Genomic DNA, 27,762 nt, shown 5'->3' with positions numbered 1-27,762 from the left:
CGACAACCAGCGAGGCGACAACCAGCGAGGCGACAACCAGCGAGGCGACAACCAGCGAGGCGACAACCAGCGAGGCGACAACCAGCGAGACGACAACCACAGCAGAAAGTGAAATTACTTCGACCTCGTCCACAACTTCCATCGAAAGTGGCTATATGACAACCAGCGACCCAGCTTCAAATGTTATGAGCGACACATCAACAACGACAACGAACGAGGAAACTTCAATGGTGACTAGCACTGCATATTCGACGACAGCGAGTGATACCTCTCTGATATCTGGTATAGCGACTAGTACTTATTCATCGAGCACTTTCGAAACGACAACTTTGACCACAAGCGAGACCATCACCGCCTCAGAATCTACGACTTCGGCGGACATGGAGACAGTGGAGAGCAGTGCCAGTAGTTCAACCTTCTCAACTACTACAGCTTTATACATTTCTACAAACTCGCTTACGACATCTCAAGACTCCTCCAGCAACTCATTTCCAACTTCGTATCTCACCATAATAACGTCAGTCACGATTCAAAGCTCAAGCTTGGTGTTCACACCTTCGACAATCACAACAACAGACGTGGAATCCTTCAGTTCGGCCGCACCTGAAACAAGTACTTCGACAGAGCCTGTGAGCACAACTTCGTCTGATTCATCCACAGTCATCTCTTCATCTTCAACAGAATCCAGTGACAGCAGCCTTTCCTCATCAACTACCTCGGAAACAGAAATTATTACAAGCACAACAACGGAATTCGACTCCACGAGTGAAAGTGAGATCGTGACTTCGACTATCTCGGATACATCACCGGGCACTTCAGTACTCAGTTCATCTGCTTCATCGTCAGGCCCACTCGATACAACTAGAAGACCAACTTCTGACGCTACTACGTCAACCTCGAATGCTTCAGATGCATCAACCAGCCCAGAAAGCACCGAGGCGCAGGTCACAACCACCACCTCATCAGGTACAAAAGTTACTGTCTCCTCCCAGAGCGACTTATCCACTGACCAATCCATAGGTACTTCATCAACCACAGCAAGTTTCACTAGTACGGAAGCCTCCACAACAGACACCTCTACTAGCCCATCGACAACGACGCTAGATAATAGCCCGACAGAAATAAGCAGTTCTTCAAACGATCAACAGAGTACAAACTCCGATACTACGACCGTCACCTCTGAAACATCAAGTAGTAGTTTCACAGAAAGCTCAGTTACAGATCATACATCCTACCAAGGATCGGCGAGCAGCACTAGTGCTTTCCCGACCACGTCAGACATCCCAACACTGATCCAGAGCTCCTTAATCCTCTCTTCCACTACTTCGACAACATTGAGTTCACAGTACATCACCATAACCTCGTCCGCCTCATCATCCTCTGCAACGACTACCTTCACGATTTGCGGGGACGGCTCGACTCTTGCGAGGATCACCAGCGCCGGGGTATCGATCTCGATTTGTGTACCGACATCGATTACAATCTCACTACCAGAGTCCACCTCCACAGACGGAACCATTCTCACTACTAGCTCAGTCGCTACCACCAGCCCCTCAACCATTGTAGAGAGCGCCAGTGGAAATACTACCACGCAAAGTGATACTAGTGTTACCGAGTCATCAAGCAATGTTTCCAATCCAACCACATCTTTCCAGGTGACGACGTCAATCCATGAGAGCCCACTTTCAAGTGAAGTGACAACAAGTACGACTAGATTCACAACAGATTTCGCCACAGAGAGCACAACAAGTAGTACAGCAACGTATTCAACTGAGACTATAACATCTTCTTCTGCCACACACGTCTCTACGCCTACGTTAGAGATAAGTACAAGCCCATCATCATTATTATCATCGAGCAGTTTAGCAACCACAACCTCGTCAACGATTGATGTCACTTCATCGCCAGAGTCGACTTTAGTTCCCATGGTCTCTAGCTCAACGACTTCCTACACCAGTTCGGCCAGCTTCGAAGACACGACAAAATTGGAAAGCACTTCTAGCACGGTGGTCATGCCCACTCAGACCAGTACAGTCGCTACCACTGCTATAATCACAACTTCCGAAGCCACCATCTCTAGCACCCGGATTGTTGACACTACCTCGAGCACATTTACCGTCCCGAACACGACCACCGGCTTTTCCAGCACCAGTATCCTGACGGCCTACACTACGAGCATTTCAGGTTCCGCAGCAAGTGATTTGAGCGCAATAACAAGCTCAGCAACAAACCCACCGTCGTCTTCATCAAGCGGGCAGACGTCCTCCTCTGCTTCAGCTCTGCTCTCTACATCTTTCATATTTTCCACAATAATCCAAGACACAACTACATCATCGTTGACAGCTCATCTCACTTCTAGTCTAACTTCTATACTCTCCTCGTCATTAGGAACAACAACCCCGTTAACCTCCACGAATGTAATTGGGACCACAGAGTCAGCAAGCACCACGATCACTCAAAGTTCTCCTATGGCTTCCTCGTCCATTCCGACCACCAGCTTCTCCCTTTACACATCCTTTACTAGCCTTGGTGCCTCAGGGACTTCCATTCTTACGTCGAGCACATCACCTTCGGCAACTACCGGCATCTCATCCACAAACGAGTACTCGACAGCATTGCCCACGAGCGCAGTCAAGACATCGTCCTCCGTCGTCACTACGGCCATCGATAGTAGTACTACAGTCATAGTATCAACCTCCTTCTCTCCAGACTCAACGTCGATTGCATCGACAATCTCCAGCCCAACTTCAAGTTCTTTGCCTGAGACTACTACTGCTACGATCATCGTCACCACAACCTCCACTGTACAACAAACTTCTCTGACTTCCTCTTTGACTCCTGTTAGCTCTTCAAGCTCTTCTTCAATCTCGACACATTCATCTTCTCCGTCAACCTCCTCACATATCCCTTCCAGCTCCTCGCCCTCATCCTCTTCACTTAGCTCTGGGGTTACCTCTTCTGCCGGGTCAACTGTCATTTCCACCTTTATCTCCTCCTCGAGCAGCGTTTCAACGAGTTCTGTATCAACAAAATCTGTTGATCCGATCACCACTACAATCCCATCGACGGTCATCGCTTCATCGACATCGTCTGAGGGCTCGAATACATCTGTATTCACCTCTTCTCCTTCGAGCTCGGTTTTAAGTTCCACCCAGTTGAGCACGCCTTCTACCATCGCCACTATATCTTCAGCTGGCTCAGGATCGAGTTCAATAAGTATATCCAGTGGCTCAGCTGTTTCCTCTACAGATGGCTCTGGAACGTCAACATCTCCAGCGACATCTCCAGCAACGTCCTCGCACAGCAGCTCGACTGTATCACTATCCACCGCTGCTTCTACAATTCCATCCTCGCCTAGCTCTACGGCCCCTTCTTCGTCCTTGAGCACTTCTAGATCCTCGACATCATCACCTTCAACTGCTATAATCTTGTCTTTGTCTTCAACTTCCACTCCAGCGTCTTCGTCTCCGACATCTGTCCTTGTCTCCTCTTCTAGCTCCACCACCCTTGCCACTATAACTGTGACAACAACTCGGAGCTCTTCAACTGCGGTCGGTCCTACCACTGTCATGACATCTCTGGTCAGTACTACAAGCCCTGCTACTACGACAACCAGCAGACCACGACGACGCCGACGAAGACATGAAAATCACCGTACTGTAAATTGAAAATGAGGAATGAACGGGGGAGTTCTTGGGCTTCGTACCTAGGTACCTACATGTTACCTGTATACTACCTACTATACGCAAGCGACTTACAAGATTCATTTCAAACGGGAAAAGTCTGAACACTATGACGATTGGTATCAAATTTAATAATCTTGTTGATGCTATCATGACTCGATGCAGATGACCCATACTGAAACCCTACCACAGGGGCCTTTCAGGGCACTCGTCCATGACTATAAATTAGAACACGTAGTTGACTTCCAAAGACAAAACAAGTAAGTCGACTTAGTCGGGAATATGAACATTACTCGATCACGCCTCAATGGCCATCCCAACCTCCGTACCTATCCCGTCCAGCATATCCACAATCGAGCCGACTTTGATGACAAGTTCTTCAATTCAGAAACAGGCATAAGATAGGTCGATGTCTAGAGGCACATTAAAGGTAACCAGAAACTCTACATATATCATTCACGGGGTAGAGTCTGGGGTGAGAGTTATGACCGAGTGGATTTGATCGTAGTCAGCAATACTCTGCTGGATGCACTGCTCGACGCCGATATTTGTGACAGTGCAACTGAGCGTGGACATAGCGATCATGTACCACTGTGGGTTTCTCTCGATCCATTCAAGACGAGGGTCCCAAAGTCGGAGAATGCAACAGGGAAGAAGTAGCCCAAACAATATAGCAATGAGACATGGTGAAGGTTCGCATGTCGGAGCATCACTCTGTCTTGTTGGTGAAGTCTAGGCGCATGAAATTGAGTCGCAGGACCTCCGATTCCAACATCAGTATAAAATTCGTTTGGACGACGTTAGAAGGCCCCAGTTTTGACTGAGCCACACGGGCCTGTTTTCCATGGGTTGAATGTCCACCTTGCGGTATGTGGCTCTTCTAACCAAAGAATGTCTCCAGGTGCAGTCTGGTCATGACATCAATCCAGTGAATCCCACGGCGACCCACACCCAGTTCAACCAGACTCCTGGATTCAACGTCGTCCGCGACAGCCCAGACACTTTCAAGCAATTGTTCGGCGCGCTCAAAGACGCGTTCCAACCCAAACGTCTCAGAGTTGACCCGCATTCGTTTTCGAAGGAATGCGCGCATCGTCATTATTTTCGAGGGGCGCATCTTGATGGTGGAGAGACGCGCGGGTAGCGGATGGACTGAGTGAAGATACTGTCGGGTCGATGTCGGAGATGGTTGCTGGTCTGGTAGCTGTTGTCGCCGATGTTGCTGATGGGGAATGGACGGTGATGAGGTTTGTGGCACTGGGTCAGGCGGGGCGTACACAACGCTGCCGGCGATGATCAAAGCCAGAGTCTGGTAGAGACTGCTTTCATGCCAATTCCCCCCAGACAGATCTTGCAGGAGGTCGATCACGGTGCCAGCCAGATCCTGGATTACTCGTAGTGCAATATCGTGTTTCGATTCTTCCGGAATAGGAGCCCCGTGCAAACCTTGAACGAGATCAGGAAAGCATTGGTACAACTCTATCAGGGCTGCAAGGTTGTACAAGTCGGCGTAGCATTCGAGCGACTGGATGGTGGATGTACTTGCCACCCCGGATATTCTGCGTCGCGAGGGTCGTCGGTAGCTGGCTGCAAAGTGTTCTGCATCCGCAGCACACTGTCGTATCGTTTCGGAAATTTGGCGATAGCTGTCTTGGTCCCAGCCAAGGTTTGGTAAGCGCGACAGAACAAGTTGTTGTCGGAGACAGATGGCGATCCGGGCCAGATTGATGAACACCGGAGTGCATATGCCCGTAAAGGGATTAATATGGACCAGGTCGGCCTCACCAAGGAAGGGCATGAGATAATCAATCACACTGACGGACTGATCAACCACGAAAGCTGTTGCTGCCTCCCAATACGCCATTGCCCCAAGCAGGAAGCTCTTGTTTCTGTTGAGCACGACTTGTGGCACTAACGGAGTCCCGTTGGAGGCCAGAGCTGCCAACCAGCGCTCGCATATATTGCGAGCACCTCGGAGATGTGGCATTCCTAAATCTTTCGGATCGAACCAGGGCTTCTTGCTTATCAGTTTCTGGAACTAATACCAAGCTCATGGGAATAATACTCACCGATGACACTCCTAGAAGAATGGACGCAAAGAGTACTTCTTCGAGACGTGGGGCCATTGACTCCACGGGTGCACTGCGATCATCGATGTTCAGCTTCGAGATGGTTCGAGCAAGAGTGTGCACTGCTGCTGAGTGGTATTTGACTGACAGCCGAAGCACCGACTCTTCTCCCTGCAATAGGTGGACTGCCGCCATACTAACAATGCAGTTGTAAATAAGCGTCGAGGTTTGAATATATTCCTCGACTAACAGCTTGAAAGGATTTTCCTTGTTACGAATCAGGGAATGAAGCGGACAGATCTTTTCAAAATAATAGCGGATGAAGATCGATGTATCATCAGGCGTTGACTGTCCTGGCGAATCCGTCTCCTGAGGTGGCCCATGCAACGTCCGATTAACGTTCGTCTCGGGTTGAGTGCTGAGAGGGACTGAAGGCACTTCCTGGAGTGAGGTAAGCAGATGGGATAGATCCGCCTGGTTCCACTCTTCCAAGGTTGGAAAGTCGAACCACCCCTCATCACTGCTAACCCCCTGATGGATGATGGAGTGTGCGTCCATTTGCGAGGAGCCGGGAGTTGGTATTGACATGAAGCTGGGGAATCCTTCATCTGTCGACGCCTCAGCGAAAGCAGCCGAGCCTGTCCCGACGATCGGTTCTGGCACACGATGGTCATTGCTTGGAATTGCGTCTGGTGGCTGTGCGCTGGCTGCTCTGATACCAGACTCTTGTCGAGGATCCTCTGGGACTGGAAGGGGACTCATCCGTTGCTGCCGAACTATCGTCTCGGTGGGCTGGGACTCTTCTTGTAGAACCTCATGCTTCGTTGACCAGCGGAGATTGCTGCGATAACCTGGACATTCCACCCGGCTTCGCATGCACTGTGAACACGCGGGTTTCTTCTGGTCGCATTTCAATTTCTGCGTCACGTTAGTATGCGATGATACAATTTGCTTTTGTATCACGTACCCGTGCCTTGCACCGACTACATCCCACTAGAGCGTGAATCTGTTGTCAGCAGAAGGCTTTGTCAAGCAAGAGGCAAATGACAAAGTTTCTCAAATAGGGTCGAATGACTCTGACTTACAACGCGACCTTCGGTGCTTCTCCGCCATGTGCTGTGGCGGGTCGACGGATCCTGGGGAGGCGTTGGACATTATTCGAGATAAGCTTCGCCATCAAAAACACCAACCTGAGGAAAGCTGACGTCCCTAATTACAGACTGAAGACTGTTATTTTCACCTCATCTTTGACAAAGATAAGGGTCTCGGGCCAATAACGCGAGCAAAAGTGACAAAGTAAATAATTGACACCTACAACCTGGCCGTTATCAATGGTGCCTCGCTCCCGTCGGGCTGATAACATCTCGGCACATCTTACGCTTTACGGTAACAACAGCCGAGCTCCTCTTTGAGGCTCTATCATCATGCTTGCGCCTCGTCCATCGTTGCGACGTCCTACTTACATGGCATCAGACGCAAGTCGTACTCGATAAATATCTGTAGAGGTGTCATCAGCAACGTGAGAATCTTCGGCAAAAGCAATACAACCCAAAGACTCCGCCATGACAACTCATCAAGAACCCATGTCGGTGGACGAGCTTCAGATGCGCGCCCAGGGCCACACGAGCGAATTGCCGCGTCAGTTTAGTCTGCTGTCAACCCTCGCGTTGGCCTTTGCTATTACCAACTCTTGGGTTGGCTACTCTGCGACGTTTGTGATCCCCATGTTTGCTGCTGGTGGGCCTGGTGTGGTATATGGTCTGGTAGTTGCCACCATCGCTTGTTGTATCATCACCGTGGGTCTGGCGGAACAGGCGAGCGCCTTTCCCAGTTCAGGAGGACAATACCAGTGAGTAAATAATCCTGCGCGTCTTCCTCCCTTACATCCCCGGATATAAGATTGGCTGATTTCTCTGCTTCAGCTTCACGTACATGGTCGCTCCCGATGCATGGAAAGCATCCCTCTCATTCTTCGTTGGCTGGCTCAGCATTTTCGCCTGGTGGATGACAGCGGCATCTGCGTTTATCTTCTGTGCACAGATTATTCTCTATCTAGCAAGCTCTTACCACCCAGACTTTGTTGGTTCGCAGTGGCAGGTGTACCTAGTATACGTTGCGCTTCTCGCCATGTCGACGGCGCTCATCATCTTGCGTCCTAGACAGATGCCCACTGCAGAAATAATTTTCTTCGGCATGTCGATTGTCGGCTTCGTGGTCTTCTTCATCGCTGTGCTGGCAGTTTCATCTGACCAGCCCAAACAGTCCGCCTCGAACGTTTTTGCCGAATGGAATAATCAGACAGGTTGGGGTGATGGTGTCGCATTCCTGATTGCAGTCGGACAATGCATGTACACATATCTCGCCATCGATGCCGCAACTCACATTGCCGAAGGTAAAACGCCTCTCACCACCCTTCAAGCCCTTCGAAGTGGTCTACGTCTATGACTAACCCTGCTCAACAGAAATGCCTAATCCCGCTACGGCCGTCCCGCGTGCAATGGGCCTGACCATGCTAATTGGTATGGTCACGGTCTTTGCATGGACGATGGTATTCCTCTTCTGCGCGACCGACTACGATGAAGCCCTCGCTACCGGTGTACCTATCATCGGAATTTGCCGTCAGGCCTTCGATTCCCGCGCGGGGGCAGCTGTGTTTGGGGCCTGGTTACTGATGATCTACCTCGGCGCCGCTACCAGCTGTCTATTCACGGCCGGTCGATTGACATGGGCCTTTGCTCGTGATAACGGTCTGCCAGGAAGTCGCCTTTTCGCTAAAGTCAACTCTAGATTGGAGATGCCCATGAATGCGACCCTCGTCTCCTTTGGGTTCTGCTTATTCTATGGTCTCATCTATATCGCTTCCACGACGGCGTTTAACTCCTTCATATCTCTCGCTGTCTTCGGCTCCAACGTCACCTATGTGTTTCCCCAAGCTGTCGCACTACTGCGCGGCCGCAATGTCGCACTACCTCCGAGGAAGCTTGATCTGGGACCAATCTTCGGATCGTTCGTTAATGCTTTTTCGACTCTGTGGATGGTTTTGTTCGGCATCATCTTCTGCTTCCCCAATTTCCTACCTGTGACGATCGACACCATGAATTACCTCAGCGTCGTGGTTGTGGGGATTTTGGTCTTTATACTCGGCTGTTGGTGGTTTGCCAAGCGCGAGACCTACTCCGGCCCCGAGGTAAATTTTGAAGACATGAAAGAGATCGCCGCCCTGGGTCTGGATAGTAGCTTACGCGGTGCGCAAACTTTGGTCGGTCAAGTTGAAACAGCGGCCAATGGCGCTGACGCGGCGGCGTGGAATGGGGAAGAGAAGCGGCCTCAGGGCTAGTCTGGAAGGGTGGCCAGAACAAACAGGTGTTGAATAGGCTGCGGACCAGATGTAGTGTTATTTTCATTCTTCGCCATTCGTTATTAGTGTTATCATCTGGTGTGTTGTATGCGCTCGGATAGGAGATTTCCCGGGTTTCGCCTATTGGCGAAGTTGTGCAATCCGTATGTGCGTTCAAGTACCAAGGAGGAACATTGGACTAAGCTACACGACTTACCAGACCGCAAGATAAACTCTCATCTTGTGCTACTGTAGCCACCTCCTTACCGTCGCGGACTGTAGAGTTGGGCAAGAAGTGCGTGACGAGGTATAGGTGGGGCGATGGGAACGAAATGTGTGATTGTGAATGAGATTCTCCTGTTGAGACCGGCTTACTGATTTTCGATGGGCCACGACAAGTCATAGAAGACACATCAACACCGGAGGCCACAACCAGCAACATATTCAAAACTTCACGGGAGAATACGGATCACAAGCTGAATTGTTAGGGGTATATGTATAATCGCCACCTGATATATCAACATACTTTCTAATGTAACTCCTCTAACTCGCGCCTTCTGAAAGGGATGTTCAGAACCTCATGTCATGAGCGTTTATCAATTCAAGCCTTCTCCCCAAGTGTCAAACCTTTATACCCTGCATCCACCAACTCCCTGATCTCCCCTAGGTACGCTTTCATACCGCCAAAGTAAAACCGCAGCGCGATCTGCTTGCCCGCGACGTTGTTGCCAAAAATCCACGACGCCGTTTCCTTGAACAGAGAGCCTTCCGCCAGCTTCTCACACTTAGCTACCCACGCCGCCTCCGCCTCGTCCGTCGTCTCGACTACAGCCGCACCACTGCTTTTCCGCCGAGCTTCCGCCTGTGCGATCAAGTCTGTGTTGAGCTCGACTTGCACCTCGATGGCAGGGGGCTGGTTCGTGAATGGGCCCTGAGGGCCCAGTACCATGAGTAAGTTAGGGAAGCTGGCAACGGCCACACCCATAAAGCTGACGGGCCCTCGGGTGTCCCAGTGCTCCTTTAGAGTCTTGCCACCGCGGCCGCGGATACGGATACGGTTATAGCTGCCCTCAATGGCGTCGAAGCCAGTCGCGAAGATGATGAGGTCTAGGACGTGGACTTTGCCGTCGCTGGTCTGGAGACCTTCGGGCGTGCAGGCTGTGATGGGTGTTTCTTTAAGATCGACGATCGAGACGCTGTCGCGGTTGAATTGTTGGTAGTAGCCGTGGTCGCAAAGGGGACGACGGGCGTATAGGTCCCTAGGCTGTAGCTTATGGGCTTTCTCGGGATCGTCGACGATACTGGCGATCTTTCGCCGGATGAAATCGCAGGCGGCCTCATTGGCTTCGCGGTCACTCGTGATGTCGGAGAAGCCGCCGAACATGAAGCGGAAGGCGTTGCCCTTGTCCCATTGTTCTTGGAAGACGGCCTCGCGTTGGTCAGGTGGGACGGTTTTGTACGGCGTAGAGGACTCGACAAAGCCGAAGCAGGTTGCCGAGTTACGCATATCCTTATGGATAGTGTTGTAATTGTCGTTGACCCACTGGCGGTATTCGGGCTGTACAGGCCTATTGCCAGAGGGAACACTGTACTGCGGGTGCCGCTGGAAGCAAACTAGGGCACTGGCCTCTCCTGCTAGGGCAGTGATGACTTGAATCCCCGTTGAGCCACATCCGATCACTCCGATCCGCTTTCCTTTAGTCTCGATGTTGTCGCGCCATGCTGAAGTGTGGACGAGTTCTCCCTTGAAGGTGTCGAGGCCCGAAATGTCAGGGTAGTGTGCTGTCGATAGGAGACCCAGTGCTGTGACTATATACCTCGTGAAAAGAGTCTCGCCATTACTCAGTTCAACGCGCCAAACCTGCTTGCTCTCGTCCCAGTCGGCTCCGAGCAGCTCTGTTTTGAAGAGCATGTCTTTACGAAGCTCGTACTTGGCCACCACGTGCTCAAGGTATGCCTTCACTTCGGGGCCTGTGACGTAGTGGTTCTTCCAGGGATAGGTCTTCAGATCCTCTTTGTCGAACGTGTACCGGTAGAGGTATGATTCTGTGTCGCTCGTGGCACCAGGGTACCGATTCCAGTACCAAGTACCACCGACATCGCTGGCTCGGTCGACCACAACTGTCTTCAGGCCGAGCTCGCGTAATTTGTATAGCTGATATATTCCACCAAAACCGGCGCCGACAATCAGCGCATCAATCTCACGGGTATCCAACATGTTGATGAAGAGTTGATGTAAATTAGTGTCGAGTCTGGTCGTTACTTTCTGATTTCAGGAGAGACAGTTGCAAGCCATGGTGTATGGATTTTGTCCTTGTCCTCAGTTCTTTTTGAGGATAATCATCCATAGTAAAATTGGCTAATTGAAGATGCACCCTCCGAGCATCATATGTCTGAACCTGCGCTAAAACTCGGTAAGCATCACCCAGACAGGCAGGTCGGCTACTTCTTCTCTAACAAGGACTGTTAACCGAGGTGGGTCGCATGCCCCACAGCTAGCCTTATCCTTTTCGTTCAGATCTGTCAATTCGATACCCTGGGGTCGACTGGTGGAGGCAAGTGGCGTCCCTGAGAACACACTAGGTGCAGGCTTATCTTAACTTCAAACGCGTACAGTAGTTGTTGCGACAATCTTCCATTCGAACCTTGATAAGCTCTAGAACTAGAACAGGGTCGAAAGTCGTGTGGTCCCTATCTGTGACAAACAATAAAGCATATTCAGACGCTTGCGTAGATATCCAGACATAGAGGTGGAATTAGATTTGTTGTACTTGTGCTACCTTGCGATATGCCGACATGGATTGATGCGACGTATCTGTCAGAGGCCATTTTGGCAATGGTATGTCCCTGATTGATGAGAAACTAGACGATCACGTAGTTCACACATGTGTAAATCGCATCTTGTTCGGGCACATAAATTCTTAGTCTATTTCTAGCATAGGAAACCTCCATCAACGTTCCAGACGGCACCAGTCACAAATGTAGCTTCATCGCTAAGAAGGAATGCGACCACGTTTGCGATCTCTGATGCATCGGCCTTGCGTTTTAGCACTTGTCGAGCTACTTCGGTCGAATTCTCTGCAGGCTCGTCCTTCATCATGGGCGTATCGACGACTCCTGAGAATGTTTGGTCAGAAAAGTCAGAAGGAACAAGATTTCGGATCTGATGTACCTGGAGAAACACAATTGATCCGAATGTGCGGATTCTCACGGGCGGCTGATTTACAGAGCCCAGCAACAGCATGCTTACTGGCGCAATAAGACCCTAATTCTTCCCAGCCGATATGAGCGTTGATGCTTGCTGCAGTGACCTGCGGCCGAACCGAGTTAGCTATGCATGGCATTGGCACGTAAGGGGCATATCACTTACGATGCTCCCACCATTCTTCATTGTTCGTAGTTGGGCCCGAAGGCAATTGAAGACTCCCTTTGCATTGACATTCATGTTGAAATCCCAACCCTCGTCAGATTCGTCCACAACTTTTGCGGTACGAACAACACCGGCGAAATTGACTGCGGCGTCCAGACCGCCAAGAACTTGGTTTGTTCGCTCGATCCATGCATCAACAGATGCACTTTTGGTCACGTCCACGACCGTGATGATATGCTTGTCGCCGACGAGGCTATCTTTGGCGCTTTCTAAGCCGGCCTGGTTCAGATCGGCAAGAGAAAGTACTGCTCCTCGAGAAGCAAGCTGCTTGGCTATTTGGAGTCCCATCCCGGACGCAGCACCAGTGATGGCAACCTAGATGATTAGCAAAGTTTAACTTCATACTAAGATGCCGTGGGCATACCCTTTTGCCTGTTAGCGATGCCATCTTGACGATTTGTAGAGCTTCCACGCACACACGAATCATTTCTCCTTTACTACAGCTTTATATACCCCAATCTGACGGCTTCTGCATCTCAAGCACCTGAATTTCTCCACTTTGAAAGGTACTACGTCCAAAGGATCTCGCTAACCCTGAATCGATACCTTTACCGGGGTTGCATGGACAATGTCGGCTAGAATGACTATTCTAGGCATGTGTAGCTTTGACTGGGCGAGAACACAGTGGGTTGTCCACACCCATAAATGCATCAATTCTATGTACCAACGGAAGATGTCTACCATCCGACGGAATGTTGCTTATAGACCACATTTGGATTTGTTTATGCAATTGCCTTCGACGCTGAACCGTCATACCACCATTCCCTTCCAGCTTTACGATGGAGGATTTTCGAGGGAGAGTTGTATGTGTGTTCGAGTTGTTGCGACGTTAATGTGCCTATCAGTTGCTGATTATTTGGCGAAGATCGCAATCACAGGCGCCGCTTCCGGTATGGGGCTGGCGACAGCACGTTTGCTTGCAAATCGTGGAGCCTCTGTCTCACTTGCGGATCGTAACGAGGAGGCTTTGAAAGCAGCTCACAAATCATTGACCACCACACTGAACAATAAACATGCTTATGCAGTTGTCGATGTCCGAGATGCTAACTCACTTCGCACTTGGATGGAAATTACTGTCAAAGAATTGGGCCGGTTGGACGGTGCAGTGAACATGGCTGGGGTGGTACTCGACACCTGTCCTGTTAGCGAATTGAAAGAGTCCGATTGGGATTTTACTATGGACGTGAATCTCAAGGGTGTGTTTCTCTCCATGAGGGAGGAAATCAACCATATGCATACTGGTGGCAGCATCGTAAGTAGCCATACCTGACTTTTTCGTGAGCGAGTTGGAGCTCCGCTAACACGGCTTCTTTTTTTTGCTGTCCTCAGGTTTCTGCGACAAGCATTTACGGTCAAGTAGGATCTCCCGGAACTGCTGCCTACGGCGCCAGCAAAGCTGCAGTGATTGGACTTTCGCGTGCAGCTGCCAAAGAAAATCCCACCTTGAGGATTAATTGTGTATCGCCAGGTACGTACCACTCAGATACAATAAGACGGCTCTGCGCTCAACCATATTGCGAGTGGCGTTGACATATGCGCAGGTGTTGCCGATACCCCGATGTTGGCTGGGGAGCCAGAAGAGGACGTAGCTCTGGCCACATCTCAATCCATCATGAAACGGAAAGGCAATCCGGCCGAGGTTGCCAACGTGATCGCATTCCTCCTTAGTCGTGACGCAAGCTTTGTGACAGGCGCAGTGTATAATGCCGATGGGGGTTTTCTTTGTTAGCTGACGGAACATCTGTTTATACCTTTTAGTCTGATGGTTGGCAAGAGTAACCAATTGGTCCTTATTCAGAGTCATAGGCCGTTTTCCGAATGGACTAATGGCCTGATTAGTATCGAGAAACTTCACCTCTATGCTAGAGAAGTTTTCCTTCGACAGCTCAAGCAGTATCCTAGACATGAGCTCATAGGCCTTCTTCAATGTTTTGGCGTCGATGTTCGAATCCAAAACATCGACGCCATGTTCGTCTAGTTTCCATTTCCCCTTGGCCATGTCGAGACTGCACAGGGTAGGTCTTCAATGCGTCTGTTAGAGTAACACATAAACACAGCCTTGGAACGCTGGAACATTAAACTCGTCATGTGCAATGTAAACCACATTGATGTGTCCAAAGACTGCTTCATTAGATCGAATGGTTATATTTGCGTAAAGACTAAAGAGCTCTAACTATATTCATTTCGACATTAGCCAGGTAAATATCAGACGCAGTGTAATGAACGCTGATATGAAGAAAGGCTACGATGAATGCTTCTTCAGGCGGTTATGTAGACACGTGACTGCATGTATGTATATACCTCCGTAGTCCACAGGTCGAGCCTTCTCTCCAGGCAGCACCACGTGTTGCACTACTTACGGAGTACATAAGCAACGCGATTCCAGGCAGGCACCCACCCACCCCCACACCATCCACTCCAGGTGGCAAGTGCCACCATCGTCATGACCACATCGCGTAAGAAAAACCGCGGCGCAGATAAACGCGTTGCTCTCTTCAACTCCAACGACCAGAACTTGACTGTCGCCTTACCAATCAATCACTACCCTTACAACGCTCTCGAACCACACTCTCCTATCTTCACCTCAAGTCACACAGCCTTGTCACCGTTATGGACAAGTTATGATCAGCTGTGTTAGCCCGCCATGGGCTCCCGACTAGAGAAGAATTCCGACCTCGTGCGCAAGCGCATTGACAGCCACACCTTTGACAATGAAGAAGGCGAAGAATATGAGGGCTCCAAGTTCGGAGGGTTTTCAGACTATATGCGGAGGAAGAAGATCAAATTACAGAACCTCGATGCCGAACTAAGATCTGCCTCCAGCCAAAATCCTCCCATCTTTCGCGGTATTGTCGCCCACGTCAATGGCTACACTCAGCCTTCCCTCAACGACCTCCACCACCTCATTGTTGGCCATGGCGGTGGATTTCTCCAGTATCTAGATGGCAAAACGGCAGTCACTCATATCATTGCAAGCCACTTGACTCCTAAGAAGACCGTCGAGTTCGCAAGATATCGCATTGTCAAACCTGCCTGGATCGTCGATAGCGTCAATGCAGGCAAACTCCTCCCCTGGGATGCTTACCGGGTCGTTGATGAGGGTGTCACACAAAAGGTCTTGGCTTTTGATCAAGGCCGTGTCGTTAGCCAGCAGAGTACACAGCGATCGGGCTATAAAGATCAATCAGACACCAGTTGGTACGCTTCGCAAATTCGCAACGAAGTCGGCACGAGATATGGGTCACTACCTGCGCAGTCCTCGCCTCCTCGACAGCAAACCGACAAGGTGTCAAAGTCTCACGAGCAGGACTCTGAAGACACTGGATTAGGCAATCAGGAGACCACTGTTCTCCCGGATGACTCCGCAGCATCTCTTCCTCAGGATGCCCCGCCGCCTTTGCCTTCCAATAATCCTCCTCAGACCAAGCTAAACGAGACTAGACCACTACCAGAAGCCACCGCAAACCCAGAACAACGCCCACTGACAGCCGAAGAGCATAATGCCATACTCCTTTCTAATCCACACATGGCAAAGTCTAGCACTGCTAATCCTGATTTCCTCCATCAATACTATCGCGAATCCAGGCTACATCATCTGTCCACTTGGAAGGCTCATCTCAAAGCCCAGCTTCAGGCTCGAGCCCAGGAGAAGACCCAGACGCAAAAGTTTCCACACAACCGACTGCCAGGTTCACGGAGATACATTATGCATGTGGACTTTGACAGCTTCTTCGCCGCTGTCTCGCTGCGCAAACATCCTCATCTTGTCGACAAACCCGTAGTTATCGCCCATGGCAGCGGTCCGGGTTCCGAAATAGCCAGTTGCAATTATCCCGCCCGTAAATTCGGTGTCAAGAACGGTATGTGGATGAAGACTGCCCTTGGCCTTTGCCCCGAGCTCAAAGTTCTCCCATATGACTACAAGGCATATGAAGAGGCAAGCCGTCACTTTTATGACTCCATCCTGGCAATAGACGGAACCGTTCAGAGCATAAGCATCGACGAGGCCCTAATCGACGTCACAAACTTATGCATCAAAGCCGGTGGCTCAGATGGAAAATCTATCTCCGAGGGATCCATATACCGCGAACAAGAGGCAGCCGAAGCACTCGCTCGGTCGCTGCGTGAGTCTGTCAAAGAAAAGACTGCATGTCATGTTTCCGTCGGCATTGGAAACAACATCCTGCTCGCCAAGGTCGCTTTACGAAAGGCTAAGCCTGCTGGTCAGCATTTGATCAAGCCCGACGAAGTCTTGGACTTTCTTGGTGAGCTACTAGTCACCGATCTCCCTGGTGTGGCATGGAGTATCGGAAACAAGCTCGAAGAAATCGGGATCAAATATGTCAAGGACATCAGGGCCTGCACAAAAGAGCGACTGACCAATACATTAGGCCCTAAGACGGGGGAAAAGCTTTGGGACTATTCAAGAGGCATTGACAAGCAAGAAGTTGGCGATCAAGTTATTCGCAAGTCCGTGTCTGCCGAGATAAATTGGGGGATCCGCTTTGTCAATCAGCAACAAGCAGAGGACTTTGTGCACAGCCTGTGCGAGGAACTTTCTCGTCGGTTGCTTGAACAGCTTGTGAAAGGTAAACAGTTGACAATGAAGATCATGAGGAAAGCTGCCGATGCTGGCATGGACCCTCCGAAGAATCTCGGCCATGGCAAATGCGACACTTTTAACAAAAGTGTCGTACTTGGCGTCTCGACCAACGATGCATCGATCCTTGGAAGGGAGGCTGTATCAATCTTGAGAAGCTACGGGTTTCCTCCAGGTGAACTTCGTGGCCTAGGGGTCCAGATGCAAAAATTGGATCCCATCAAGCCGGCCACGACAAACTCCAACATGTTTGATAGTAGCCAGCGTCGGCTGCAGTTTAAGAAGCCTCAGATACCCGCCAAACCTATCGATGTCAAATCCACCAGGCCACCCGCACCAGCAAGTCCTACGACAACAGACCTGAATTCCGCCGTTGATTCGATCGAAGATGTCCCCACACCAGAGAAGCCTTCCCAAACGCTCATCATTCCGAGTCCGCTCGATGTGACCCCGGAACACCGCGATGATGTCGTAGACCGCACACTCTTGAACATTAGCGGGACGCAATTCATCATGCCCACTCAGATCGACCCCGAGGTGCTTGCTGAACTCCCCCAAGATATTCGAAACAAATTCGCACCAAGACAAGCCACCTTACACGATACCATATCACGCGTGAAGCTCGATGGTTCGAACAAGTCCAGATCAGCTTCCCCCCACCAGAGTGACCTCAATGTAACCTTTCCCACTCACAGTCAACTAGATCCGGAAACATTAGCCGCTTTACCTGAAGATGTCAGGGAGGAAGTACTGGCACAGTATCGGAGGGGTGAGAATAGCGGGGGGGCACCGATGCACAAAGCCCAGAACCAGATTTCCCCATCCAAGAGCAAGACCTTTATCGGCCTCAAGAAAGGCCCAACAACACCGACGAAGAGGCAAAAGATGTCGACTTTGCTTGGACGAGGCAAACAAAAACGTCCAACTGACTCGTCCTCCACTCTGACACAATCCAATTTCGTGTCGTTTCCTAATGTCGTTGTTCGTGATTCTAGTTCAACGCACATGTCGGACAACATCTCAGAAACATTTTTGAACGAGTTACCGGAAGACATTCGTGCAGAGATATTGGCAGAACAAAGGAGGAACAGAATTCAGGCCAAGTCAGGCCTCAACTTCGAAGCCAGTCGCAAGCGTCGAGTGAAAACCCCGTTGGTAGACAAAGGACAGCAAAAGTTACGCCTCCAGAAGCATGGCGACAGACCAACCTTTACATCACAAAAATTGAGTACGCTTTCAGAGTTGCGAGATGCAACGTCTGCCTGGGTTCGTGAGTTTTCTTCTGATGGAGAGGGACCTAACAAGGAGGATGTAGCAGCGCTCTCACACTACCTCGGTCAGGTGGTAATCGAAGAGCGTGATATGTCAAAGGCACTAGCTATCGTCAACTGGCTAGCGATGGTGATTGAATATGAGGCATTCAAGTCTGATGACCTAAGATCAAGCTGGGAAACAGCTTTATATTCATTGAAGAGGGATGTCCAAACAGCCGTCGAGAGTCGAGGACTGCCACCACTCGTCTTTGACTTTTAATTCGATGCCATGGAATGAAGACAGATTCATACGCCCTTGAGGCATATGTCGACCAGCGACAACGTGCCTTCCTCATCTTGTTTCAATTTCTAATTTATTCCCCTTTTTCCATTTCAGGCAGGCGCTACTGATACCCCATCAAATACTTGGTCGTTCCTTCTTCAAAATCGACGTCGGCTGCTGTGGTCAAAATCTCTTCTTTTCTCTCTTTTCTCGTCTTCTCTTCCCTGATTCTCCCTGTCTCATTTCTCACGTACTTCGTTCATGCATATCAGGCACTCATTTGTACACCTGCATTAAGAGTATCAAACCCACTTGGACTATCGTCCGCCTCAACTCACTCACCATCATGCCAATCATCAATACCGCCAGCAGAAAGCGAGATAGGTCACCATCGCGTCCCTCTCCACGCAGTCGATCTCGCCTTGGTACTTCGATGGCCAAATGGTCCAAGCAACGTCTCTCCCAAACCACCACACTGAGTCACTTCCTCTACGATGGCAACACCTCCCAATCCCTCGAGTCCACAAGCACTGGCCGGTCCAGGACTAGTGTCAAGAGTCAACTTAAGCGAGGCGTATCCAACGTCAAGACCATCTTTCATATCGGTGATCACCACAGCGCTGGTGATGCCCAGGTCATACCCGAGCTTCTCCCTCCCAGCCCCACGCACGCCCCAGAAGTCAATCTCCTTGGGAATGATTCCAATACTACCACCATACATCAACCTCTAAAACTACGCCTGATGGGCGTGCACGACATCATCGAGAGTGACAGATGCCGCCTCAGGCATCAGTCAGCCGAGCCGTCACCTGAGGTTCATGTGCCTAACAATGTTGAAGAGTCGGCAGGACTCCTTCAAAGTGATAGGCCGCGAGCCCAGGCAGACCCTCCAAATCAGCCGGTGCCTAGCCTGCAGCGGCGGCTGAGCCAAAGGCTTCTGTCGGCCTTCAACAATGGACCCTCGACAGTGGTTGTACGGCCAGAGATGCGCTCACGTCCGAGTGTTCAGACATTTGCTGTGGACAATCATTCCCCCCCTTCCGCCGTTGATTCATCCACTCCCTCTACACTGAACAGTGGAAGCTCCTCAACACATGGGCGCGCCGCCGCCACAGTCACGCCCCAAACTTCAGAGCCAGTGACACCAACTTCTATACAACCGTACGGTAGCGCGCATTCGTTCGATACTGAACGTCAACATTGTGTGGACGATCGTATTCTGACACCAATACCAGAGGCTGTTGTCGTGGAGACCGCAACCATCAAGACAGCCGAGACCGCTGCGTCTGCGAAACTATTCCTTGAGACATATTTCAATTCTCTCTTCCAGGCTGGCCCGACCCGGTCACTTCGCAGGCAGAAACTTCAAGTCATCTTGAGAGACCTTGGTCTGTCCATTGATGAAGAGTACAAGGTCCGAAAGGCTTGGGATCGTGAAGAGAGCAAGGCGCTCCGCCAGGCTAGACTACTTAAAAACACCAAGGTGTATGCCCGAGCAACGAGGGGATTGACGCCTTGTGGTTTCGAAACGGTCAAAGTCTTGGGCAAGGGTAGCTTTGGAGTCGTTCGCCTGATAAAAACAAAATGTGCAAAGCCAGAGAGTGCGACAGTAACATTTGCCGACCATAGAACATTTCTCCCTAGGCTAAACAAGCTGCGGGGGGCCAACAAGTCGAGGACCGAGGTGTTTGCCATGAAAATCATTCGCAAATCAGACATGATCCGAAATGGACAAGAAGGTCATTTGCGAGCCGAGAGAGATCTGCTGGTGGCTGCCGAGGAATCCACTTGGATTGTGCCTCTAATTGCAGCATTCCAGGATCACAAGCATCTTTACCTAGTCTTGGAATATTCTCTCGGAGGAGATTTTCTTGGATTGCTCATACGGAAAAACATCCTTTCTGAGGATGTCACCCGATTTTATATCTCGGAGATGATTCTTTGTGTCGAAGAGGCACACTCCATAGGATGGATTCACAGAGACGTCAAGCCTGACAACTTCTTGATTGGCAAAGATGGCCACTTGAAGATTTCCGACTTTGGACTTGCATTTGATGGACATTGGTGGCATGACCAAAGCTTCTATCATGATCATAGACAACCCCTCCTCGACCACCTCAAAATCAGGATCGATGGTGACGATCAAGACATCAAGGAGAAACGCGAGTTTGATGAGAGACAAAGTGCTGCCCGGTCCAACAAACAAGAAAGAAGAGCATGGAAAAACTCAGTCTTCTCAAAGGATCAACCGATCTTGGGAGAACCAATTCTCGATTGGCGCAACCGGTGTCAACGCCGTCGTCTTGCAAGATCGGTGGTCGGAACTTCGCAGTATATGGCTCCAGAGGTTGTACGTGGCGAACTTTACGACGGACGTTGTGACTGGTGGAGCGTTGCTATCATCATGTACGAATGCCTCTATGGTTTCACGCCGTTTGCCTGCGAGAATCGTCAAGACACCAAGCTGAAAATCCTTCAACATAAGCGAACGTTACAGTTCCCTGAAATGGCTCATTCGGTCCAACCAAGTGCCGAAGCTAAGGATCTCATGAAGTCGATTCTTGTCGAGAAGGAACGGCGGCTGAGTTGTCACCAATATGAGAGCAATGACTATACCAGAAAGATTGTTGGTGGGAGAGTTATGAGGCAAGCAGCAGACAAAACTCACAGCAACTACAAAGGTTACTTTGTCTTTTCTAACGATGCCCATGACATCAAAGCCCACCCATGGTTTTGTCCTCGATCTGCAACTTACGCCCACGTGTCACTCACTTGGTGGGACATTCTCGCAACGAAGCGTCCACCATTCATACCTCATGTTCGAGATTACCTAGACACTAGGTACTTTGACGATGAAGGACCCGTCTCCGATATTGATACGGCCTCTACCACAGATACCCACGCCCCAGGAGACACGCGTGGAATGGGTGTCCCACGCCGGGAGCCCAAGGTGAATTTTTCGTTACGTCAGAGCCAGCATCAGCAAGAGCAGCAAAATATCATACCGTCGGGAGCGTTGACTCTTCCATCAAAGGTTGACCTCACACCTGACGTACAATATGCCAGACATGGTCCACCTGATGAGTTGCGCATTCCACAGCACTCTCCTCGAAAGAATCCGCCGGAAGTTGATCACCCGGAAAGACCTAATGTGACTTTGGTAGACTTTGGCGACCAAGTTGATGGGCCGCCAGAGAATACAGTTGGAGGGGGGGAGATGTTGAAAGTGGTGAAGAGAGAAGTCAAACGACCAAAGGACATTGTTCTGCGGGATGCCGGCGCAGGGAAACAAGCACTGAAGATTCGACAACAGAACGCGTTCATGGGTTACGACTACCGCCGCCCGCCCAAAGTTGAAGAATTTGTCGAGAACATGATCTTGACGATCTGAGAATCAGAGGAGGTTATGCATTGTTAGGAAAGCGTATCAATAAGTAGGTATCAAGTTATAGCAAAGGATGCTTTGCGTTATCATGATTCCTGTCTCCTTGTCTCCTACAGTAGCTCCAAGTTGTCTTTGCGGTCGTGTATTCTTGTTGAAAAGAGAAAGTCAGCAGCAATGTGCCATCGTCAATCATGCTAGTGAAGTGGATGGTGCGTAGGTAGTGAATGAAGGGTGCTGTGAGTGCTGCACAGGATCATCCATCTATCATTATCTTAGGTAAGTAAGTACTAGGAGGTATCTTTCGATGTCCAACCTCAGATTGTCTCTTCTTGGTCTTGGCATTCCGCCCCCTTTCCAACCAGCCTTGCCAAAGCCAAAGCAAAGCACTGATGAGGATTCTCGAGGTTCAAGAATGAAAACGAGATGGGTTCAAAGGGCAATATCTCATGCCTGTTGGAAATGTATCCTATTCGCCCATCACTAATGGCAACAAACCATCAACAGTAATTGAACGATACTAGAACAATTTGAGAAAACAAAAATGAATCATCAATCTAATTATCCCAGCCCCGAGAGTCGTCCTATCAGTGTATTCAGTCCAACCCACTTAGCCGCAATTTGAAGTTTTCACCCTCAGAGAGAGAGAGAGAGAGGGAGGGGGGGAGAGAGAGTCTGAAGGTCTTGCTTGTCCTGTAGTGGACAGTCGAAAATGACCCTTTGGACAAGACAAGCCCTCTGCTCCACTCCATGGACTTTTAAAGGGCTACTCCCTCCCGAACCCCGTCTCTTTCATCATCCACCGTCGGATTACGTGGAAGATCGTCGTGGAGGGCAGAGAGGGCCAAGTTCCGAGCATTCGTCTCTGAGCAGAACCGAAAATAGACTTTCCAAGCCAGAGTGATTCCCAGACTTTCTATATAGTCATTCAACAACGCTAAAACATCTGCTTGTGGGCTTCGAACTGGTCCTCCCAGACGCACCCCTGTCATTTCGTGCCGAGTTTCTCGAGACATTACAAAACAATGATCCGTCATGACGATGATGTTTTCAAATTTGTCTGGTAAGCTTTCGGTGTTACTAATTGTTTTGAGTCGCATCAGCCCATGCAGCACTGCCAGTATTGTGATCCTGTCCAGCATTTGCGATGTCGGATGGGGTCTTGCAGATTCTGGGATTCGTCGTGCGATGTTGTTGGGCGAGCGTGCTCGAAAGGAAATTCCAACGGCGCGCCGCATTTCGCCTTGGACGACGGCTGATACCGCGCTGACCGAGAAGCAGACTGTTCTCCAAGGCTCAGGATAAAATCGACAGCCTTCGCAAGTCGCTGACAGTGGGAGATATGTCAAGTCGGGGTTGCGTGTTAGCGCTACTGCGATCCCGGAAGTGCCGTCTAACCCCCAATGATAGTCACGAAATACCCTGAAATTGGTTTCGGGTGGATCGAGGTCCTAAGCGTCCATCTCTTCGTGACGTTTGCAAGGGGTTTCCAATGTATGATATATGACAAACTGTCTCGTAGCTGGTGCGGGGGTTCTGAGGTTTGAGGGAAGCTGGGTAACAGGAGTAAAAACCAAAGTTTCGATTTCTGTGGGAGAGGTGTAGTGTTCCATGACTCAAATTGTGGGTGGGTATCAGCGGCTGGTGAGAATACTGGTGGAAATGTATACCCAAGAATATGTGACTGATGTTGGTTGCTAAAGACATCCTCGGACGAGAGAGGAGAAGGCATTCGAATCCTCGGTCGACACTTTAACGGTAGGAGCCACTAACCGAATGGTGGTGAATGGAAAGGCGCGATCAGCCAGCGTCTTTCATGGGAAAATGATGGAAAGAACCAATCGAACGTAGCCGCCAAGTTAGAGAGACCTCCCTCGTTAGTAGGAGTATTGTGTGAGAGCAGGTGGTACTCTCAACTCCGACCAGTGTTCATTTCCAAGCCACCAAATGGGGATGAGCTTTAGCCAATGCATCAATCAAGTTGACGCAGCTTGCATCTTGTCGGCAGAACAAGCGGCCAGATGATTCATTGGCCCCGTTGCGGGACAATTCACATTCCTTCAATTAATTTAGGTCGATGAGAACAACACAAGTCGTCAGATGGGTAGATTTTCGTCGGGGTATTGTTCGCTCAAGGCCATCCAGTTCCAGTCTCGTCCGTTGTCTCTAGCGTCCCATACCCGATCTTTGACGAAAGAACGTATCTGGAAGGATGTGGCGGTTTTCCGCGATCCGCAGATGACTTGAAGCATATTATCAGCGGTCATGCGGTCGGCCTCACTGCTAACCTCACAGGCGGCAAGAAAGACTGGCCACAGCGCCATTTTCACGTCATCTTCCGAGCCGGAGGTGTGAACCATAATCTCGTAAGCCATGACCAACGCAGCTTGGTCAGCCTCGACAGTGTCACCAGCCGGGCTGACCAGTCGATGCAGGTAGAGTAGGCAAGCGCTGCGATAGGCATTAGCATGCAGTAGGAACTGTCTGGATGACCGGAAGGACAGAGTGCTATCCACAGTGGGATGCCAAAGTTGTATGCGAGATTTCAGCTCGGAAGCTCGGTCGAGGAGCACAGCCATTTCATCAAACGAGCGCGAAGACTCCGGATCGTCTACTGTATTGAAAGTGATGGCTCGTGCGTGTCGAAAATCCTCGGCCAGGGCACAGAGGTCGCTCATGAGTGGCATTAACGTACATGTGTAGCCCATGAATCGGTCGGCATGGTGGCTTGAAATATCGTCAAGCCAATATATCGTGGGAATTCTGGGACGCTGGAATTTAGCGAGAGAAATCATCATGTCTTGTCTTGCCAAAGCTCTGAGAAAGTATTTGGATAACTGAGTCAGATCATAGCCCCGGCGTAAATGATGATCCAACATCATGGAGAGGTTCTCCAATAACACAGGAAGAGAAGTCATCTGCCGAGGTCGGTCTTTCGCGTCGATAAGCTACATGTATGAGCCTTACGAATGGGTGGACAGGAGCTTTTGATACTCACCTCTACAGCACATAATCCTAACATGGTGGTCAACAGTAGCTCTAGACTGACCCCCAGAGTGTCCAGGTTGCGTAAGCGCTGAAGGATCCGAGCCCTGCGATTGGGAATGTGAACCAGACTATCGCCCGAGCTATCCTTGAGATAGGCCTCTCCTATGGCAGACAAAGTATCACCGACAGCGACAGGACTATTCTGGAAGACCTTGAGCACCATGGCATTCATCTCATCGATGAATTCCGGACCAAAGACGGATTCTGCTGGGTGACGGAGGAAGTAAGCCTCGATGAAGGGTTCATCGGATGGGTTAACTGAGCCCGGAGGGATTGGAACCAGTGATTTACGGATTGGAGGTGCACTTGTAGATACTACATCGATTGTGGCGGGCGAGCGGAGATTGTAGACAGATACGTCCAATGCTGTTGGACTTCCCGGCGGAGTTGAACTCGCGAGAGGACTGCTTATCTCGGAGGCGATGGATCTGAGAGCACGATGTTGGGAGCCGCCATCAGTGGGTCTCGAATCTCGTGATTTGGCAGGCTTGGGAACGTCAAGATAGCCGCTGCATTGTCTGCCTCGTCGTTTACAAGTGCCACACCATGGATGGAGTTCGTCGCATTTGACTTTGGCCCGTTTGCAATCGATGCAGCCATGTCGTGAGCGAATAGCCATGCTCGCCGGTCGATGGGCTCACGAACGAGCTGGAAGATCAATTACATCTCCAGGAGGAGATTTGGTGTTTGGTGTGCTGAAAGATGTCCTACACCGTGGAATGTATGGGAGAATAGAAAGAAAGGTGGAAGTAGTATGATGCTAACGGTGAAATACCAAGCATCTAATCTGATAAAGTTTTCCCGGACTCGGTGCCGGAACAAATCAACGCGACTTAAAAAGAGGGGCACGAGGGGGTTTCAGTGGAAGGCGCGAACGACCGCGGAGTTGAGGCAGGAGCGATGGTCATGCCAAGCATTGTTGATCAGTCACGTGGTCGACGCCTTGAGTTTATAAGGTTTCTATGATGTACAAGCTGTTTGCCATGTCATGCACTACGGAGTCCGATAGTATCACGTCCTCTCAAGACCAGGTGTCCAAAGCTAATTACTTGGCAGTCTCACGATAATTCACAGTTCTCTGGTAACGGATGAGTTGGTTTAGAGATATATCCAACCATCACCCGGCGACTTCATGGTGGGGATTGTCCGAGCGACTGGAGCCTAAAACGACTTTTCGTCAGAGACGTGGTTGAACAGGAGCAAAGTGACAACTGTTGGCAGTGCATCAGACTCTCAAGCAAACATGGCTGGTCTCTTTACCTGGTTATGGGATTGGTTGTTGTGGGTATTTTGGGCGACTGAGATGGATGTGACTATCGTCGGACTACAGAACGCTGGCAAGACCAGTCTAGTGCGTGTACTTGCGGTAAGTCGTCGTCTCGTTGGATCACAATTCCACAGCTGCATGAGTCATGACTGACAATTTGTGGCAACGTGTACAGGGAAATGATTTTGCTAGTGACTCGCTACCTACAGTGGCGTTTAACAAGAAGGAAGTGAAAAAGGGCCATGTCTCGATCAAATGCTGGGATCTTGGAGGTCAACCTAGATTTCGTTCCATGTGGGAGAGATATTGCAGAGATGTCAACGCCATAGTCTTTGTGGTCGACGCTTCAGATAAAGACGCTATTCCCGTGGTCAAGGAGGAACTGCACGCTCTGCTTGACAAGGAAACATTGGAAGGCATTCCTTTGTTGATACTGGGGAACAAGTCGGACTTGGCCAATAAGCTGACAGTGGATGAATTGATTGACCAGCTCGACCTCAAGACCGTCCTGCACCGAGAAATCAGCTGTTATGGAGTCAGTGCCAAAGAAGAGACCAATCTGGAAGCCGTGCTTCAATGGTTGGTGGCGAGGTCGGGGAAATGATCAATGGGCGGATGAATCTTTTTTGAGACTTGGGTTTATTGTGTGATTGAGGTCTCAAGCGACAGAGCCGAGGTTGGCTATGCGTATTCACCGCTGTACTAACGCCTGAGTTGCATATACTTTTAATGATGATTGCATATGAAACCATTGCTGATTGGACACGTAGTTCATCCTCTGGTCTGAAGAGGTCAAAAGTGATATCAGAGTTCTCCATACAATTACTCCATACCCCGGAGTTCGATGATCACAGGCCTTTTGTATCTACGGAGTAAGTCGTTCGATCGACACCCATGATGGCCCCCTCGGCCTATTTTTGACATGCACGACAGGTACAAGTAACACCATAAGAGGTATAGGTTATTACATATGTACCTTCGTAGGCTGATAGCATGAAACGCCTCCCGATGCCGGGTTCGAACCGTGACGCGTAGCCAAGATCACTACCTCTGGTATTGGCAACAACGTAACCCGTTGGAGAGATCCTTACCGTACTCGCTGCGGCAAGAGAATGGAAACTGAAAAAGACTATGCCAAGGTTGAGCCGTCGCAGGAGATGGAGAGGGTCTACGAAAAGTGGGAATTGGAATTGGACTTTCAAGGCGTGGCATGGTGCCGTGCCGGGTCGAGCCAGAGGACCAGGAGTTTGACCAGTTATTATTACGGAGTACTTTGAATGAGCTCCCTCGACAAGACCAATGACTGCTTCCAAGTGTACCAAGTGTAGGCTGAATTCCAGGTATGAATGTGGCAAGGATAATTCCAAAACAAACTGGAGTATGGAGATTCCCCAAGGCGCAGTCAATTCA

General features: G+C 50.1%; 9 protein-coding genes across 10 annotated transcripts in view; 6 read left to right on the top strand and 3 right to left on the bottom strand.

Moving 5' to 3' along the window:
* Window positions 1–4,024, top strand: part of PV10_04158 — a 4,390-nt gene extending 366 nt beyond the window's left edge. Inside the window, exons 2-4 of one of the 2 annotated variants that reach the window (XM_016368685.1) lie at window positions 75–230; window positions 289–966; window positions 1,021–4,024. In XM_016368685.1, coding sequence (XP_016224473.1) covers window positions 381–966; window positions 1,021–3,668 — 3,234 coding nt within the window. In that variant the 5' untranslated portion in view covers window positions 75–230; window positions 289–380 and the 3' untranslated portion in view covers window positions 3,669–4,024. Of the gene's footprint in view, window positions 1–74; window positions 967–1,020 lie in introns of both variants that reach the window. The other variant, XM_016368684.1, reaches the window with a different exon arrangement.
* Window positions 4,025–4,563: 539 nt separating this feature from the next.
* PV10_04157 (uncharacterized protein) lies at window positions 4,564–6,907 on the bottom strand (the record flags this gene model as incomplete). The annotated part of the gene is made up of 4 exons (XM_016368683.1): window positions 4,564–5,697; window positions 5,753–6,670; window positions 6,720–6,745; window positions 6,838–6,907. The coding sequence occupies 4 exons, from the start codon at window positions 6,905–6,907 to the stop codon at window positions 4,564–4,566; spliced, it is 2,148 nt and encodes a 715-aa protein (XP_016224471.1).
* Window positions 6,908–7,314: 407 nt separating this feature from the next.
* On the top strand, window positions 7,315–9,089 carry PV10_04156 (uncharacterized protein; the record flags this gene model as incomplete). The annotated part of the gene is made up of 3 exons (XM_016368682.1): window positions 7,315–7,601; window positions 7,675–8,144; window positions 8,215–9,089. The coding sequence occupies 3 exons, from the start codon at window positions 7,315–7,317 to the stop codon at window positions 9,087–9,089; spliced, it is 1,632 nt and encodes a 543-aa protein (XP_016224470.1).
* A 2,932-nt stretch (window positions 9,090–12,021) lies between these two features.
* Window positions 12,022–12,907, bottom strand: PV10_04155 (uncharacterized protein; the record flags this gene model as incomplete). Its single annotated transcript, XM_016368681.1, has 4 exons — window positions 12,022–12,206; window positions 12,262–12,400; window positions 12,460–12,834; window positions 12,884–12,907. 4 exons carry the CDS (start codon window positions 12,905–12,907, stop codon window positions 12,022–12,024), a joined length of 723 nt encoding a protein of 240 aa, XP_016224469.1.
* A 285-nt stretch (window positions 12,908–13,192) lies between these two features.
* PV10_04154 (uncharacterized protein) lies at window positions 13,193–14,497 on the top strand (the record flags this gene model as incomplete). Its single annotated transcript, XM_016368680.1, has 5 exons — window positions 13,193–13,322; window positions 13,365–13,771; window positions 13,849–13,987; window positions 14,061–14,217; window positions 14,278–14,497. 5 exons carry the CDS (start codon window positions 13,193–13,195, stop codon window positions 14,495–14,497), a joined length of 1,053 nt encoding a protein of 350 aa, XP_016224468.1.
* Window positions 14,498–15,028: 531 nt separating this feature from the next.
* Window positions 15,029–18,710, top strand: PV10_04153 (uncharacterized protein). The gene has a single exon (XM_016368679.1). It carries the CDS (start codon window positions 15,164–15,166, stop codon window positions 18,650–18,652), a length of 3,489 nt encoding a protein of 1,162 aa, XP_016224467.1. The 5' UTR covers window positions 15,029–15,163; the 3' UTR covers window positions 18,653–18,710.
* A 291-nt stretch (window positions 18,711–19,001) lies between these two features.
* PV10_04152 (uncharacterized protein) lies at window positions 19,002–22,046 on the top strand (the record flags this gene model as incomplete). The annotated part of the gene is made up of 1 exon (XM_016368678.1): window positions 19,002–22,046. The coding sequence occupies one exon, from the start codon at window positions 19,002–19,004 to the stop codon at window positions 22,044–22,046; it is 3,045 nt and encodes a 1,014-aa protein (XP_016224466.1).
* A 437-nt stretch (window positions 22,047–22,483) lies between these two features.
* PV10_04151 (uncharacterized protein) lies at window positions 22,484–25,803 on the bottom strand. The gene is made up of 2 exons (XM_016368677.1): window positions 25,036–25,803; window positions 22,484–24,985 (listed from the first exon to the last, which is right to left on the bottom strand). Exons 1-2 carry the CDS (start codon window positions 25,702–25,704, stop codon window positions 24,134–24,136), a joined length of 1,521 nt encoding a protein of 506 aa, XP_016224465.1. The 5' UTR covers window positions 25,705–25,803; the 3' UTR covers window positions 22,484–24,133.
* Window positions 25,804–26,078: 275 nt separating this feature from the next.
* On the top strand, window positions 26,079–27,094 carry PV10_04150 (uncharacterized protein). The gene is made up of 2 exons (XM_016368676.1): window positions 26,079–26,451; window positions 26,528–27,094. The coding sequence occupies exons 1-2, from the start codon at window positions 26,329–26,331 to the stop codon at window positions 26,954–26,956; spliced, it is 552 nt and encodes a 183-aa protein (XP_016224464.1). The 5' UTR covers window positions 26,079–26,328; the 3' UTR covers window positions 26,957–27,094.
* The last annotated feature ends 668 nt before the right edge of the window (window positions 27,095–27,762 follow it).

This window comes from Exophiala mesophila (assembly GCF_000836275.1).
Source record: "Exophiala mesophila strain CBS 40295 unplaced genomic scaffold supercont1.3, whole genome shotgun sequence".
Lineage (NCBI taxonomy): Eukaryota > Fungi > Ascomycota > Eurotiomycetes > Chaetothyriales > Herpotrichiellaceae > Exophiala > Exophiala mesophila.
Note: the sequence above shows the minus strand (reverse complement) of the source record. Positions and strands in the feature narration are given on the sequence as shown.

What these genes read in the sequence shown, in the direction of transcription:
- PV10_04153 (XM_016368679.1), top strand. Translation starts at nt 15,164, where the DNA reads ATGGGCTCCCGACTAGAGAAGAATTCCGACCTCGTGCGCAAGCGCATT.
- PV10_04151 (XM_016368677.1), bottom strand. Translation starts at nt 25,704, where the DNA reads ATGGCTATTCGCTCACGACATGGCTGCATCGATTGCAAACGGGCCAAA. An exon ending in TAGGATTATGTGCTGTAGAG is followed by an intron (nt 24,986 to 25,035) that starts GTGAGTATCAAA and finishes TCATACATGTAG; the next exon opens with CTTATCGACGCGAAAGACCG.
- PV10_04150 (XM_016368676.1), top strand. Translation starts at nt 26,329, where the DNA reads ATGGCTGGTCTCTTTACCTGGTTATGGGATTGGTTGTTGTGGGTATTT. An exon ending in GTCTAGTGCGTGTACTTGCG is followed by an intron (nt 26,452 to 26,527) that starts GTAAGTCGTCGT and finishes CAACGTGTACAG; the next exon opens with GGAAATGATTTTGCTAGTGA.